This window comes from Petaurus breviceps, unplaced genomic scaffold (genome assembly GCF_028583685.1).
Source record: "Petaurus breviceps papuanus isolate PSGF00001 unplaced genomic scaffold, PetGlider_PUasm1.0 582, whole genome shotgun sequence".
Taxonomy (NCBI): domain Eukaryota; kingdom Metazoa; phylum Chordata; class Mammalia; order Diprotodontia; family Petauridae; genus Petaurus; species Petaurus breviceps.
In genome coordinates, this window is record NW_027186390.1 from 731,325 (window position 1) to 749,407 (window position 18,083).

At 36.5% G+C, this 18,083-nt stretch overlaps 1 protein-coding gene across 1 annotated transcript; it reads left to right on the forward strand.

Moving 5' to 3' along the window:
* The first annotated feature begins 4,890 nt into the window (after positions 1-4,890).
* Positions 4,891-8,659, forward strand: CUNH6orf52 (chromosome unknown C6orf52 homolog). Its single transcript, XM_069103461.1, has 4 exons — positions 4,891-5,159; positions 5,596-5,785; positions 6,454-6,490; positions 7,628-8,659. The coding sequence occupies exons 1-4, from the start codon at positions 5,089-5,091 to the stop codon at positions 7,768-7,770; spliced, it is 441 nt and encodes a 146-aa protein (XP_068959562.1). The 5' UTR covers positions 4,891-5,088; the 3' UTR covers positions 7,771-8,659.
* The last annotated feature ends 9,424 nt before the right edge of the window (positions 8,660-18,083 follow it).

An 18,083-nucleotide genomic window follows, 5' to 3' on the forward strand; every position in this document is an offset into this window, starting at 1 on the left:
CGTCGTGACGAAAGAGCGGGGGCGGGACCTGCCGGGGGCGGGGCGGGGAAGGGGAGCGCGCGGGTGGAAGGAAAGGGTGGGGAGAGGACCGGGAACAGATGAGCCGGGAGTGGGGGCGGGGTCTGAGGACCAAGAGGCGGAGGGAGAATCTGGACAGGGGGCGGGGCGAGGGGCGGGGACAGGAGATGCGGAGGCGGGACAGAGAGCAGAGAATGGATAGGGCCTTGTGGGAGGCGGAGCATGGTCCGAATTTAGGGATTTTTTTTTTACCTTTAGGAGTCATTTTAATTACAAATTTGCAGGAATTTAACATTCAAAAACACTTTAAGTATAGATTTTATGCCCCAAATCTCCCAAAACGTGGGGAATTGGGGTTCCAAGGTCTGTATGACTTTGCTGTCTATCCCTAGAGCTGGTAGGAAGCCTAGAGATTTAGTACAAACTCGCCCTTTTATGTAGTTACCTATATCTTTTTGTTGGTAAGTTTCATTGATATCTTTTTTTTTAATTGGCACAGTCATTTCCTATGGGAGAGGCTCTGTAAGGGAGTAGACACAGCTGATCCCAGAGTCAGAAAGACTTTAATGAGATTGTGGGTGGCCAGAGGAACTCCAGAGGCTCTAAAGCACCATCTACACACACGCGCATCTTATGGAAGAGGAAACAAGTCCAGGGACGCAGTGATTTGGCCAAGCTCACACAGTCTCCTTAACAGGATTTGAACCCAGACCTTCTGAATCCAGATTGAGGGCTCTTTCTACTTTGACACTGGCTTTGTGACCAAATGGAAGTCACTTAGCGGATGTGTTAGGCAAATCTCTAAGTTTCCTTACCAGAGTTCCATATATCATTTAAATAACAGATCTATTCCAAAAACAAACAAGCAAAACCTAGTACCTTTCTCCTCAGCCAATTAAATTCTCCATGGTAACAATGAAAAACAGTTAACCAAAACATTGATTGATACAGCAGAGTCAATTAACAATAATTTTATTAACAAATAATTAAGTACCTACTGTGTGCCAGTCACTGTGCTAGGCACTAGAGTTACAAAGACAAAAATGAATTCATCCCCCCAAGGAGAATCACATATTATCACAAGTTGACAGTTTCTGCAACCTTCTGCCTTAATCACAACTCTATCTCCCCTACTCCTTCCCTCACCAAGTGGGTAGATTTGGAGTCTGGAAGAAATGAATTCAGTCCTGACAAATACTAGCCATGTGACTGTGGGTAAGTCAGAGTAAACCATCTTGACCTCACTTTCCTCATTTGTTAAATGAAGATCATAACTGTACCAAACACATGGTTATTGTGAAGATAAAACAAGATTAGTTTATATAAAGCACTTTGCATACTTTAAAGTGTTATATAAATGTTAACTATCCTGTGGGACCTGTGTTAGCTTGCAGCATTTAATCTGATTGCAGCTCTCATTCAAAGTTATACTGTTGTTGTTCAGTCATTTCAGTCCTGTCATTCATACTACCTCTTATTTTTATAAATAAGGACACAATCCCAGAGCAGTTCTCTTGACTAAAGATTCCACATCTTACAATCCAGCAATACCATCTGCCCTTCAACAAATACTTTTAAAATACGTACTGTATGCCCCAATGCCCAGCATTGTGCCTTTTGCAATTTAGACCTAAAACAGTTAATTTTTCAACCTATGTTTTAAGATAAAATGCTTGAAGCAGAGCTCAAAGTAGGGAGGAATTGAAAATAAAGCCTGAAGAATAGGGGACCTTTCTTTGGGGATAGGTATGCAGAAAGACCAGATTAAAAAAATTAAAATTACTATTAAGGTACAGAGGCTACTCTTGGTGGAGAGTTAAAGCACAGTGTCCAGTACAGTATTTCTCATAGACATTTAGATGTTTGTTGATTCTGGCTCTGGGAACTTTCTAGAAGGTAGTTCCACATTTTTCTTAGCTTTCCTTCGATCCCTTTCCCCCAAATCTGATGTATCCAGTTCTTGTATAGGGTATATATGAGGTCTGAAAATAAAGTAACAAAAGAATCTAGAAAAAGCTTGCTAAGAAATCCTATGAGGTTTATTTCATTTTCTTTCTTACCTATGACTTCTCTTTCCTGACTTTTTCTTGGTACTAAAAATTCTGTTTAAAAAAGATAAAAGAAAAATATTTTTTACTTCATTAGCTAGTTGCTGTTTAATTCATTTTTTCAGTCACGTCCAACTCTTCATGTCCGCATTTGGAGTTTTCTTGGCAAAGATACTGGAGTGGTTTGCCATTTCCTTCTCTAGCTTGTTTTACACATGAGGAGCTGAGGCAAATGGGGTTAGGTGACTTGCTCAGAGTCACACTGATAGTAAGTATCTGAGGCTAGATTTGAACTCAATAAGATGAGTTTTCCTGACTCCAAGGCTGTCATTCTATCTATATTGTGCCACCTACCTGCTCTCACTTTATTAGTTAGCAAGGGCAATTTTAAAACTACTTGAAGCCATGTGACCTTGGGCAAGTCACTTAACCCCAATTGCCCTGCCCCCCCCCAAGCAAAAACAAACAAAAAAAAATTACAGTTTTCCATCAACAGAAAGAATAAAGCACAAATGAACAAATATGTATCAGTATACCTATTCAACTTTGTATAACTCAACGGTAGATTGTAAGAACCACTTAGCTATCATTATTAGTATAAAAACTTTTCTTTTGAATAAATAAATCATGGTGGGGGGAAGCTCATTAATCAGTGGCTTATAACAGTACCTATTCAATTTTCTTAAGCTTCAAGAATGTTAATTCAATGGCTTTATACCTACTGAAATAAGAGGGCTTTGATTTAGTTAGCAAAATTAAAATTCAATTTATCATTATGTTCTTGCTAAATAGAAGCTGCTGTTCTCAATGAACTTACATTTTACTGGAGGTTATACCTTGTATAGGCACTAGGTGGCAAAGTTGGATAGAGTACCTGGGCCTGGAGTCAAGAAGATATCTTCCTGAGTTCAAATTATGATCTCAGATACTTACTAGCTATGTGACCCTGGGTAAGTCATTTAACCCTGTTTGCCTCAGTTTCCTCATCTCTAAAAATGAGCTGGAGAAGGAAATGGCAAATTACTCCAATATCTTTGCCAAGAAAAACCCAAATGGGGTCCTGAAGAATTGGACACTACTGAATAACAAATGCTTTTTATGGAGGAGTAAGAGGTGGAAAGTTCATGATTAGAAACTGTGGAGTTAAATAATTGACAATTTCTTTTGAATAATCACAAAGGGTTTTATATTCAGGAGTTGTTTGGCTTCAGGTTTCACTCACTGAAAAATTGATACTGATGGGGGGAGGAGAAGGTGAGCTGGTCACATGCCTTCTCAAGGTTCTTATGAGGGACTTTTGAAATTTTATGGAATATTGCTTTAGTTGACATGAAGTGTGAAAGAATTTGAAACTTTTTTAGCCTTTTTAACTAGTTTATTTTGACCATAAAATAATCATTCAAATTTTTACAGCACTTTGAGGTTGACAAATGTGTTATTTTTCTTACAACAACCCCATGAAGTTATTGTGAAAATGGTGTGCCTGTTTTACATAGGAGGAAAGCAAGGTTCAGAAACACTCATGCTAAAGGAGGCTGTGTCATTTGAACCCAGAACTTCTGAGTCTAAATCTAGGGCTCTTTCTGCTTTCACCACACTTAATGGGGCTTAGAATGTTAGAGAGTGACCTTATCTCTGGCTCATTTTTTTTTTTTTGTTAAAATTGTGATTGCTCTCTTGTTAATGTGACCTGATTTCTGTTTTCATACTTATATTTAGGCAAGAGTAAATACTGCTTATTGAATATTATAGTAATAAAGCAATACTTTGAAATACTGTCTGTTTCTGCAAAGGGCTCATAAAGGTCTTTATTTCATATGCATTGTCACTGCTATAAATGTATGGATTTATCAAACTTCTTTGACTTCTCACAAAAATAAAAACAATAACCACTTATTTTAAACAACAAATCTGTAGTATTCCCCTTCAAGGTATATAAAGGTCCTGACCTCTGATTGATTGCATTTATTACTTTTGTAATTTACATTTATATGTAATAAACATTGTGCAATTAGATGTTTTGGTAAAAATAATTTGTGTTTGTCTTGGTAGACAATTAAGGAGGCGTCCATTTCTGTTACCATTAAGAGCCAAATAAAATTTGTAGGCAGTCTTTTCTCTATTGAAGCACTATATGGATTTTTGTAAAAAAAAATTTATATATGTATATATATATTGGCTCCATAGATTTAATTCTTTTTATGGATTATAGGATCATAGACTTATTATGGGAAGGGATCTTATATACCAACTAACACAAAACCTGGCATTCAGTATGCTTGTTAATTGATGAATAACTTCTTTTGATTAAAGGATTGATGGATTAATCCCTCATTTTATTGATCAAAAAACCTGAGGACCAGAAAGATTAAGTGGTTAAGGAAGCAGATTGAAAGGAAGTGGATTGGTATATGAGCCCAGGCCCCCAGTCCCTATGCAGAGCATTCTTTTCATCATTGCCTCTCATCTTCTCATAATTTTGTTCTCTTTTCTCTCTCCTCTCTTTTAACTCTGAGTTGCAACCACTGTGGCGCCTATTATTACTAGCACCAAAGCTGTTGATTCTTTTTACTCCTTTACCATTTTCTGCAAGACGTGGCCAGAAAACTGTAGTCATCAGTAACATACTCTCTTCATCTGCCAAATACTACAACAGTTTAATGGCATAATGATTACAATCAGAGGAAAAAACTAAGCAGAACCACACACAGAAACTTCCCTAGAGAGGTACTGTTATTTCCTGTTTAATTTCCTATCAGAAGACTTGAAAAGAGATAAACATCAAGTTGTAGAGTCAGCCTTAAATTTTTGCTTATTACTATGATGTGACTTGATTAACCTGTGTAAAAGTTGAAAGCGAGAATTTTGCAATTAATCAGAGTGAAAACAGCTGAGTTAACTCTGAAGCAAGTGTCAAGAATTAGTTGCCATATTTATTCAGAAAGCTGGGAAGGTTTGGTCAGGGAAGTAAATTCTATGTTTGCTTCGTTACTGTTCTTTAAAACCTAGAACTTCTATATCAATGGCTAGGAGTTCCACTTCTCTCGATTTTGATTTAACCCAACAAAGCAATTATTTCTGGTACTGGCAAAGGTGAGATTCCTTTTCCTCCTATACCTCTGTTTTTTGTTTGTTTGTTTTACCATAAAGAGTAAGTTAGTGATTTAGGTCTTATGTAACTTCTGACCATTTAATGTTTTAAAAATGTCTCTTGAAACAAATGAAACTTAAATCATCTTGTACTGATGATTTTTTAAAATTAGAAATGTTACTCTTCGGCAGGGGAAGAGGTGCTGTTATTTGTGACTTATTCTAGGGGACTAAACTTGAAGCTGGAAGGGACTTTAGAAATCATTTTCCAACTCTTCATTTTACAGATGAAGAAACTGAGTCCCTCTCAGTATAGTAACTTGCCCATGGTCACAGAGGTAGCAGAGTTGAGGTACATACCAAGGCCTTCTCAACCCCAGAGCCAAGTCTTTCTACTATACCACATTTCCTTTTCTCATGATTTTGTTCTCTCTGTTAGGATGAAGACTGAGTTACAACTTGACAGTTGTGGTACCTATTACCAACAGCACCAAACCTGCTATTTGCAGTCAGATTTTGAGCCATATTTTGAATATAACTACAACTTTATATCTTATGAGAATGTTCAGAATGTCTCCTCTGCAAAGGAGAACACTAAAGATCTAGCTGAAATTCCAACTGTGTCAGAGGTAATTACTCATCTAAATGAATTCACTGCATTTTATATTCCCTTGACTTAAATATTTACTTTATTCCACAAACACAAAAGTTCACAATCCAATATGGAAGTTATTTACAGAAAACATTTCACTGATAAATGAGTTGATTATGCAATTACTTTTATGCAAAAGATAATTTTGTGGTAAATTTCTGCCAAGCTTGAACAATTACAATTAAGTTAGTATATCTGGTTTCGGATACTCAGAATGTTTCATTATCATGGCCTTTGAAAAGGTCATTCTACCTTTCACAGTGTTGTGTAACTAGAAATATTAAAAAAATTAATTATTAATTTTTAAAATTACTTTTAGAATTTACAAGGAAAGTGTATTTAAGAATTTGTGACCTCTTTTAGAAGATAAGATGTAAGAATTTTAAAACTAGGATAGAACTTTAACAATCATATCTACTGCCTTCTCATTGGACAGATGAAAAAAAAAGTTGATTTGTGGCCAGGAATTTTTTTTCCCCTTTCTTGGTTATAATTTACCAATGTTGTAATTCTTCATGTGTTCAAACTTCAGACCCCTGTTTCCTTAAAGAACAGTAAAATTTTCCAGAGAAATTAATGATTATTAAGTAATTAGGTTTATAGGAGTAGCCTTTTTTTTTTTAATATCTCGGTGCTTAATTTTAGGCTTGGACTACAAATAATGATGAGGAGCAAACTGAAGGTAATTGCAATACTAATATATCTACTGCTTTTATTGAAAATGTATATTAAAATTATTCTTGTTATAGTGTTAAGACACTAGCTGGAAAGCAGAACTTTTCGTCAGGTGTTAGGTTGTTTAGTTTTGTGTAATCCACAATGTAATTTACTAAGTATTGACTGAATAGGATGTAGTGAAATTGTATAGTCATTGTTATGGAGCCAAAATTCAATTATTTTAAGATAAGACTATAAAAAGAATACCAGATTACTAAGAGTCAGGAGAACTGGTGTTTGAATCCTGGGTCTCTCTAAAAATGACTGTGTCACTTTGGTCAAATCAGTTTGCCTGTCTATGCCATAGTTAATTCAAACCCAAAATGATGGGGTTGGCTTAAATGCTTTCTAAGACCCCACTCAACCCTGCTGATATATGGTGCTAAATTGGGGGGGGGGCAGTCCTTCCCCTTCTTCACACTATCAACTTGGGATATGGCAATGAATACACTATTCCTGCTTGACTTGGCAAAGATAGCTTTTTCCAGTGAGAACTTATTGATATTTCAAAGTGTGTGGGGTTTGGGGGGATAATGATGATAATGAGATGAAGGGAAAGCATGTTCTTTTTATCTCCCTAATGAAGGGAGAGATCTGCATGTTGGGGGAGGGATTGTGAAAGTACTCAGGAAGATTTAAAATTATTTCTGCTGAAATGTGTAGGGGACTCTTAGTAGCCAGTGACAAATTAAAATATCTTGAGTTAAAGAAATAATCATCTTGCTCATATCTTAGAGGTTGTTACTATTTGAACATAAAAGTGGAAGTTTAATATCTGAAAATAACATATTTAAGAAATGCATCACTTTTAAGTTTTGGAGAAAAGAGGGAGTATTGTAATTCTAAATGACAAGTTTTATCAAAATAGTATGAAAACTCTCCAAAAATGAAAAATTTTAGTTTTAAAAGGTGTTTTAAACTTCAATTTTCCTATTTTTGACCACATTACACATGGGTTTTTTTTTTGTTTTGTTTTTTTTTAGTCGTTTTAAAGACTACAAAATGCTCATTTGAAATTATTTTGGGACAGTCGTTGAAAGTATCAGCTGTTTAATTATTTGGTGAAATTAGCCAGGCTTTCATGCACTATTGGGTTTTGCAGATCCACAGATTCCTTTGGATATTGAGAACCTGAACAAGAAGTTTATGGTGGGAAGTGAAGAGCTCTATGACTCCCTGATGAATTGTCACTGGCAGCCTCTGGATACTGTTGCTTCTAGAATCCCAAATGACATCCAGGAGTAACTGCAGCTACAGAGTAGTTCCCATCAAGGTGCTTATACAGTGGCTATATTGGTGCTTTTTGTGGTGGATCAGAAGTCACACTTTGTTTTGTTACATAGGCATTTGTTTGGATATAATTGTTGGGAGGTTTGGAACATAGTGAGGTAATGAAGAATGACCTCCATAAAAATAAAGATCCTTAAACAGTAAATGCATTTTACTCATTATTTAGGATTCAGAGTAGTATGCCCCAAGCAACGTTTAAAAATTCCATGTATAACCTATATTAGATTACTTGCCCTCTTGGGAAGGAGAAGGAGGGAGAAAAATTTGGAACTTAAAATCTTATAAAAATGAATATTAAAAAATTGTCCTTACATCTAATTGGAAAAAAAAATTATTTACATTTTTCAAAGAAGAATAAAAAATAAAATTGTGCTCTTTTTCCCCCTCTTCTCCATGAAAGCAAGAACACAGCTTTACCTCTTGAAAAACTAATTGATTTCAGTAGAAATAGAGCAGCATGTCACCCATTTCTGGGTGACACAATAGAATTCTCTATTGTGCTATATGTTTCTGTGCAATGGAGGCTTTAAGCTTTTAAATATAACTTAAGTTTAAAGCAACTACCTATGTGCCATAGAGAGAATTTTTTTTATTAGGAATCTGAGAATTTATTAAAGGTAATAAAGTATACTTGGTTTATCCCTTTCTCCACTTGCATCCAAGGTTGTACAACCAATCCATTGAACTAGCACTGATGCAGGACATAAAACTACTGTGGCATAAGTGTATTTCTATTATATATATTTGTAGGAGGTAGGCTTACGTTGTGATTAACCATTATAAGCTACCTGCTACTATCTTTTGGATTAATTGTCCTCAATTAAAGCATTTATCAATCACTTAATATTTTGGCTGTTATTTTGTGGAGAGAAAGCAATTCTACTTGGCATTAACAGTAACTCGTACAATAATTAAAAATATATATGTGAGCTTTATCACTAGTTTGGTTTGTTTAAACAACCCTAGTCATCCTTCTAACCTGCCAGAGAATTGTGGAGAACTTACTCAAAGGGTTGAGGGTAGGACTTGAATAAAAGCAGGTGACCATGTTGACTTCCTGCTGTGGTATATTTGCTTATATAAAGAGAAGCATATATATGTACAATTTAGTTTGTTATTGAAGTGCTAATTGTCTATTTTAGTTGCTCTAAAATATAGTGTTACTATAGTAACCTAAGGACATACAGTGTGTTTTCATCTAGCAGTTTGCTTTTTAAGATTAACTAGGACATTTGTAGTTTTATTTTCCCTCAAACGGATTGACTTCACTGGGCAAGAGTTGGAAGAATTGGAACATGAAGGTTACCTGAACGGTTGTTCTAACATCAGAAAAAAGGATAAGCCAAATACTTCAAAGATGGATTGTAGCATCTCCCTCAGATTACAACAATGACAAGCCAGCTTGGTTTAAAATATCAACATGGGGGGTGGCTAGGTGTCGAACACTGGCCCTGGAGTCAGGAGAACCTGACTTCAAATTCTACCTCAGACACTTAACACAAAAACTAGCCATGTGACCTTGGGCTAGTCACTTAACCCCAATTGCCCTCCAAAAAGAAAAAAAAATATCAACATGAACAGGCTGTACCTGATCAAAAATGTTTTTTTCCCTTTCAATAGGCTGATGTCAGAAGTTTTTTTTTTAATTCCCTGAAGGAGACATGGGAGTTGGCATGTGCCAGACAAATAAAACATTCTCATTCTATCATCTCCTCTTCTCTTTATGGAGACAACTTAAGACCCTAAATCCAACAGCCTTGGGGAAAAGAAGTATTCCCCCAAGTTACCAAACCCACTTCTAACCCAGCCCTGGCAGCCCTCAACAAGAAGAGAAATTATGGTAGAGAAGGAATCTACCTTCCTCCTCAACACCAGCCATTAAAAAATGCTTACCAACTGCCACAAATAGGTAGATGGGCAGAAGAGCCCTGGGAGTGGCAACACCCCACAGACCATTGGTCTTGAACCCATCCCTCACAGGAATCATTTGGGGAGCAGAACCTATATGAGAGAGAGACAGACAGACAGACAGACAACAGCTGAGGAAGTAACCTCTGTGAAGATGCAGGTTGGCAAGTGTTCTAGTAGGTGCTACAGCCACATCTATTAAAGACCAGAAAAGAGAATTTTTGTCCGCAAAGTCCTTGGCACTGCCACATGGTTCAACATTAAAAACTGATATTTTACCAGTGGAAAGAAATTAAAGAGGTATTGCCATCTGTTCTTGCACCCTAAGGACCATGAGAGCTTTCTATATGACTTGAAGCTGACATCTTCCGTGTGTATTTTCCACATTAAAATATAAGCTTCTTGAGAGTAGATGCTATCTTACTTTTCTGTTTGAATTCTTAGTGTTTAATGCTGTACTTTGCTCCTAGTAAGCACTTAATGCTTTGTTCATTCATTAATAGGGGAAAAAATCCTTAGCCTTGCTTTCTAAAATTAATAGTATGACAATTCATAGGAGAGGTAAGAGGTCAGCTTTTGTTGTTATTCAGTGACTCTTAATGAACTCATTTGGGGTTTTCTTGGAAAACATATTGGAATGATTTGCTATTTCCTTCTCCATTTCATTTTATAGAGAAGGAAACTGAGGCAAACAGGATTAAGTGATTTAATTAAGTTCAAGAACTTACCTACTTAAGTCTTAACACTTAACAGGATTAAGTGATTTGCCCAGGGTCACACAGCTAGTAAGTGTCTAGGGCCAGATTTGAACTTGGGTTTTCCTAACTCCAGGTCCAGTAGGCTATCCACTGTGCTACCTAGACTGCCCAAATTTCTGCCCAAACCCATGTTTGAGCCAAGTACCTTTAGATCTTCAGTCTAACACTCTCCCAACCTAGCTATTTTGGCTGTAGATCAACTTTAGTGTGACTTTAAATCATAAATGCCTGAAATTCAGAGCCTCTCCTTAGATGAATTTGCAGGTGTAAGGAAGGAGAGAACTAGACACCTGAAATAAGATGTGGACAATCTGTGAGGTGGAAGGTATAGGGAAAGAAGGTGATATACAGTGAAAATGTTACCTACTTAAGTCTTATTTTGTGATTGTCTCATCTAACTTGTTTGTACAAACATTTCTGATATGCCAACTGTACTACATATATAGAAGGAATTCTTCTGTTTCCAGAACATTCTCTAGCTATATGTGACTTTTAAGCATTAACACAAATATCTATGACATATATATATGTGTGTGTGTATATATATATATATATATATATATATATGAAAGATACATACAGTTTAAGTCCAGAAGAAAATCTCAGGTAGTCTTAGAGGAAAATAATGGGCAGGGGCTGAAAAAGAGATGGGTACCCTGAAAGATCATGTGAAGAAAATGAGATTTTTAGCTGTCTTGAAAGAAGTCAGGGAATCCAGGAGTCAGGGATGAGGAAGGAGAACATTTTAGGCACAGGCCTTAGCCAGTGCAAAGGCATGGAGAGAAGAAACAGAAGTGCCCTTTGTGAAGAATGACAAGTCAATGTAGCTGAATTTCTAATGTATAAAAGGGACTTAAGTGCAAACAATGAATATAATGTCAGATTTGGAGCTATGTTGGTTAATACTGAATTATTTTCCTCAGTTATAAGTGATGGCTCTGTAGAAGAAAGGCTACATGGGGAAATTTAGTTGTTGTAAAAACAAAAAAAACCCCTATTTTCAAAAAGTTTGCATACATGTTAAGATTAGTTTGTGTGTGGGGTGAAGAGGACATCTTAAATTAAGACACCGTCATTGTGAATTGCAAAGTTCACTGAGAATTCTTAAGTAGAAATGTATTTGGTCTCAAAAAGCAGTGAAGAGAAACTGAGGCACAAAAGTCCAAGCATAATCTATTAGCAAAGCTCTAATTGCTAATAGTAGAGGTCAGTGATCCCTCAGTGACCAAAGATACACTTTATAACCAGAACAACAGTTTGGTGGTTACATAAGGTCCAGTGATGCAAACTAAACTAAGAATGTGATTGGTTCATAGTTATATAGACTAGCAAAAAGAGGGGCAAGTCCTGCAGAATCCATAATGACAAAGAAAACACAGAGTTGCCCATTCTCTGGAAAGTCCCCCATGGGATACCTATGTCACATCTTCTGACCAGGTTGAATCATCTTTGGTCATTCTGGACCAGGTCCAGTCTCCATTGTGTGCACAGTCTCCTATGAAGTCCCTTACCAAATTTTCTACCAAGGTCTATACAAAAGAAATCCAAATCTGAGCCTTAGAAATTGGTTACAGTGATTACTAAAAACTCTTAACTACCAGTCAGTAACTATTAATCATCAGTTACCAATTTTGCACTATTCAAGTGAGAATCAGCTAGTGGCAGTGGTCATTCATGGAACTAGAAAGAGAAAAAGATTTTGTTCTATGATAGCTTCACTAGAGTGGCAGGATAGGGTGGTAGAGAGTCCTAGGACCTGGATTTGAATACCATCTCTTCTACCTGCTACTCTTGTAACCTAGGAAAAGGTCACTTAAACTTTCAGTACCTCATTTTCTTTATCTGTAAAATAAGTAGTTTGTACCAGATGATCTATATGGCCCCTTGCAGCTGTAACATTCCCTGATACTAGGCTGCAAAGAAGAGCATCATCATAGAAATAATTTAATTTCTATTGGTACAATTATCTAATCTAAACAATTTCATCAATGTGTAATTTGTTCCCCCCTTACAATTGCATCTAACATTTGATCATTGTTGGTGCCAGAAATAAAAATGCAATTTTCTACTTACTAGGTAGCTACTATCATTCTAACAAAGTCAGATTTTATTCTGAAGTTTTTAAAATTCTCTTTTCCAGTCAGTGGTAAAGAAAGACAGATTGTTCCTTTGGGGCTGCACTTCAAAAGCATTCTCCCCTTGAAGTGCTAATTTAAGCTATATAACCATATTGTACAACCCCCAAATAAACACTGTTTATCTTCGATGGTGCTTTCAATTGCTGCAAGCTAAACAAAGACGAGAATATATCCCCAGCTTTTCCCAGCAGGAACAGAAACATTTGCTCTGTGGAGAGTCTTAAAAATAAAGAGCCACTACACATGAATGAATGGCAGAAACCAATTTTGCCTTTAACTTCTGAGAGGCCTCAATCTCTCTTTTAGTATTATCATTACAACAGTAGGGTGAATGATAAAAAAAAAATGCATGCCTTTTATTCTAGGACTGGAGGCAGTTTCATGTTAATCTTATGTTACATGTTTATTATGCTTTTCAAAGCATGTTCATATCCATTGTGACCCCTTTAAAATATTTTCTCAAAGCTTACCCATATACACGATGTACTATGTTTCTCTTTAAATAAGGGGGAGAAAAAATATTCAGAATAGTCTCTGAAATGATTTGCCCTTCTAAAAAGTACATATGTTGGCAGAAAACTAAAGTAATCACTGCTCCAACTATAATAATTACTTCCATTTTTGGAGGGCAACTTCTTTAAATGATGTTCTTCTGAGCTGCATGGTGTGTTTCACCCTTTTATAGGACTGATATCTAGATATGATTAAAAATCTATCATTTTTCAGAATCCTCCCAGGTTTACATATTCTTGGAGTGGTTGTGGTTTAAACCATATCAGATAAGAAGCATACTATATAATGCAGAAGTGTCAAACACCAAAGGTGGCTGCAACACTCCTGAGTGCAGCCAAACCAGATTAAAATGTAATTGGGAAATATTTAGCAAAATAAAAATATAATGAAATAGATCATGTTAATATGTGGCTTTATAAGTCAATATACACCTGCATGGCTCCATATATACTGTTCAGTAGCCCCATTTCTATTTGAGTTTGACACCACTGTGTGTTGCAGATGGGACATTGGACTTGGAGAAGAGAGTACTGTATCCAGGTTCAAAGCCCCAGTTGGATACTTAACCAGCTAAGTGAGCCTGGGCAAATTGCTTGATCTCTCTCTACCTCAATTTTCTCATCTATAAAATGAGGGGTTTGGAGTAGATGATCTCTAAAATTTCTTCCAACTTGAAATATGATCCAATGATCCATCCCTGGGCCATTTCCAGGTAATCTTGTGTACTTTGAGGGTATGCTTTTAATATGTTCTGGTGCATTTCCTGTATAATCTAGCCTTGAAAATATTAATAATTTTATTTTCATTCCTTGTCTACTTATGGCCATATGGTTTTCACATACTACTGTACATTTACTGCTTCTGTGCTTTCTTTGAAAGATTTAGGAACCCTGATCATCACAATAACTAATCACAACTCTAGAGGAATCATGATGAATACTTTTACCAATCTCCTGATAGAGAGATGATGGATTTAGAATGTAGATTGAGAATTTTTTTTTGTATATGACCAATGCAGAAACATGTTTTGCTGTACCATATATGTTTATAAGAGGGAGTTTGTTTTGTTTTCTCCCTCAATGGAGGAGGAGAGGGAGCTTAGAGGAAAAGAAAGCAGATCTTCATTTGAGAAAAAATTACCTTGAAAAATTTTACTCTTTGGGACTACTACCAATTATTTCTGGATTTGCACTTTTGAATGACACAGAACAATTCTGATCCCTTCTTCACAAAGCTGTTTGTTACTAGAATTTTCAAGGTCCTTACTAGCTGCTTCCAAATAAAGCAGCACATGATACAGATCAAAAGGTAAACTGCAGTTTATTCACAAGGATTTTGATAAACACCATCAGTAGGTGATGCATGTGTTGTGTGTGTTAACTTGGGGGATGACATATAAATGTATATATACATATATACACACACATCCATACACATGCATGTTTGCATGTTTTAAATGTGTGCATATGTACACATGTGTACATATATGCTACCAACTCCGGGTAGGCGACGGATTCAGAGTGCATATTGAGACATTGTTTTGGGACATGACTAATGTGGAAATATGTTTGTCTGTATTATACATGTTTGTAACCATAGATGGGTGTGTTTTCTCAATGCAGCGGTGAGTTGGAGGAAGAGAAGGCACATCTTCATTTGAAAAAAGAAATTAGCTTGAAAGAAGTATCTGAGCCATCTATCAAATATTCCTGGTTCTGTCCTACATGTATATATATATATATATGTATATGAGATCTGATTTTGAAGTTCAGTCTTTTCAGAATTGTTTTCATATTTTGTCTTCTTCAGTAACTTCTGTCTTTCAGTTCAACTTGGTCTATCTTTGATCAAGTGACTCCATCACTCCTGTGTCTAAAGAGACCAGTTCTTTTGCAGTTATTGCATCTTTCATTTCCTGATATATATACTTATACATATGTGCATATATCATACATGTGTGTATATATGTGTTTATGTATATATACATAGATATAGTGTATATATATTCTCCCCTCTAAAGCTATGTGAGCCAGACAGAGTAACAACAAATAAGATGTGCTTCTTTCAAAGTCATTTATGAGAGCAGGTATAGCATTTAAGCTGGAAAATATACAAGAGAAAGGGGATGTTTAAATTCTTATAAAGGAAAGAACATATCCATGTTAGCATAGCCATTTACACTAGACCAAAGAAAACAATACCTTCTTAGTCAATAAGCTTTCATAAAGGGCGAACTATATACTTTATCAGATAGGGTACTTGAACTATTGAGGTCCTCTTTTATAAAATAATTGAGGAGAAATTGAAGGAGAATGACATCGTGCTTTATGCCATCCCTAAAGTATGTACTGAAACATAACATAGCAAAAATAAAAGGGAGAGGAGGGGCAAATACAGAACAAAATGGAGTTAGTTATGTCAACTCTTAACAGACAAATTTTCATTCTTAATCCTCTTTCAACATCTTAAAATACTTACAAGTAAATATTATGTCCTTCTGCCTCCAAACTTTTCTTCTCCAGATTAAGCACTCCAAGTTCCTTCAGCTAGTGTTCATGAAACATGAACTCAAAGCCCTTCTCCATTCTTGATGCCCTTCTCTGGATGCTCTTGAACTTATCAACATCTTTCTTAAACCGTGTTGCTCAAGCTTAAAATAATGCTTTAGGTGTGATCTGACCAGGGCAGGGTACCTCCTATTTCTTAAGTTATACCTCTCTAGGGTGGTTAGGTGGTACAGTGAATAGAGGACCAGCCCTGGAGTCAGGAGGACCTGAGTTCAAATCCAACCTCAGAAACTTAACACTTACTAGCTGTGTGACCTTGGGCAAATCACTTAACTCCAATTGCCCCTCCAAAAAAGCAACAACAACAAAAAGTTATACCTCTTTCAATGCAGCCTAAGATCATATGAGCTTTTTAGGTGACCAAAGTTCACTGCTGACTTTTTGATTTTGTAGTCCTCTAAACCCCCCATACCTTTTTCAGAGCTGCTAAGTGTACCTCTTCTATATAATACTTATTGATTTTTTTGTATTCAAATGTAGGACTTCATATTTTGTCCCTATTGAATTTTATCATATTTTATCTAATGTTCTAGGCACAAGATCATTTTGGATTCTGACTCTGCCATCCTATGTGTTAGATACCTCTCCCAGCCTTTGTGTCATGCAAATTTAATGAACATGCCATCTATGCTTTTATCCAAGTCATTGATAAAAATATTAAATAACAGGAGGCCAAGTATGGTTTCCTGGAGACCTCCTACCAATTTTACGTCAATCTACTAATAATTACAGGGGCAGGTAGGTGTCACAGTGGAGGGAGCACTGGGCTTGGAATTAGGAAATTCAAAACCAGCCTCAGACAATTACCAGCTGTGTAACTTTGGGCAAGTCCCTTAACCCAACTTAGTTCCTTGTCTGTAAAATGAGCTGGAGGAAGAAATGCCAAACCACTCTAGTAACTGCCAAGAAAACCCCAGATGGGGTCATTGAGAATTGGACATGACTAAAAAGTTGACTTAACAACAAAATTGATAACTACTCTTCAAGTTCATCTATTTTACTGCTTCTAAATCTAACTCTATTACCTAGTCCAACTCTCTAGCTTCTCTGTGAGAAAAGTATAAGAAACTTGATTTAAAAACTTTTCTAAAATCCAACTAAATTAAATCTGTAGCAATATCCTAATCTACCACTTTAGTAACTGTCCAAAAAAAGGGAAATAAAATTAGTCCTTCATGGCCTGTTCATAATGAATACATCCTGGGTCTTTGTAATTACCCCCTTTTCTAGATGTTCACCAGCCATCTCTTTTATGATTCACTCTAGAACAGGGGTGGGGAACCTGCAGCCTTGAGACCACATGTGGTCCTCTAGGTTCTTAGATTCGACCCTTTGAATCCAAACTTCACAAAACAAATTCCCTTAAAAAAAGGATTTGTTCTGTAAAATTTGGGACTCAAAAAACAGCACCCAAGGACCTAGAAGGCTTACATGTAGCCTTTAGACCATGGGTTCCCACACCTGCACTAGAATTTCCCCAGGAATTGCAGCTACCTTACTGGCTTTTAGTTTGGAGATTATTTTCTTCTCCTTTTTTGAAAATCAGGACATTTGCCCTTTTCCAATCTTGTGGTATGTCTCATTTTTCCATAGCCTTTCAAATACTAGTGACAGGCACTTGGCAATTAAAACTGCCAGTTTTTCCAGTATCCAAATGTATAATTGATCTGGGTCAGATGATTTGAATTCAATAAGGGAAACTAAGTATTCTCTTAATTATTACAATTTTACTTGGTATCAACTTTCTCCTAGTCAACATTCCTCCTTCTGTCATTTCCAGTACAAAGGTCATTCTCATTGGCAGAGATAAGAGTGTAAAATAAGAATTAGACATCACTTCCTTCTTTTTGTTGTCAGCTACCATTGTCCCCTATACCCAATGGTGTGCTAGAGAAAGATCCCTGCCAAGATGATTGTTAATCTTTCTTTTTTTTTTTTTAAAAGCATTCGGGGTTAAGTAACTTGCTCAAGGTTACAGGGCCAGTTATTTCTGGGTGCGGTGCTGCGTATCTGAGCCCAGATTTGATCCCCAGGTCATCCCGACACTGGAGCTGGTACTCTTACTTGCTGAGCCACCTGGCCACCCCTGATTGTTAATCTTTCAGTGTGTGCATTTACACATTGGAAATCAGCAAATGCTATAAACCACGCCTTGGTTCATTGTTTTTCTGATTGTCTAGACTTAAGAAAGTGGTGGAGAAAATGTTAACGATGCAGATTAAACTTAAAAGTTTGTCATTCTTAGACATTCCCCTCTCCCTGCCCCTTAAGGGCTGGTTGCTAAACATTGACTAGCACACCTCTCTATCCACTCCAAGTGATGGTCTAGGCCCTTCTTTGACTGACTGACTGACTGACTGACTGACTGTCCCTTTCCCTCTCTC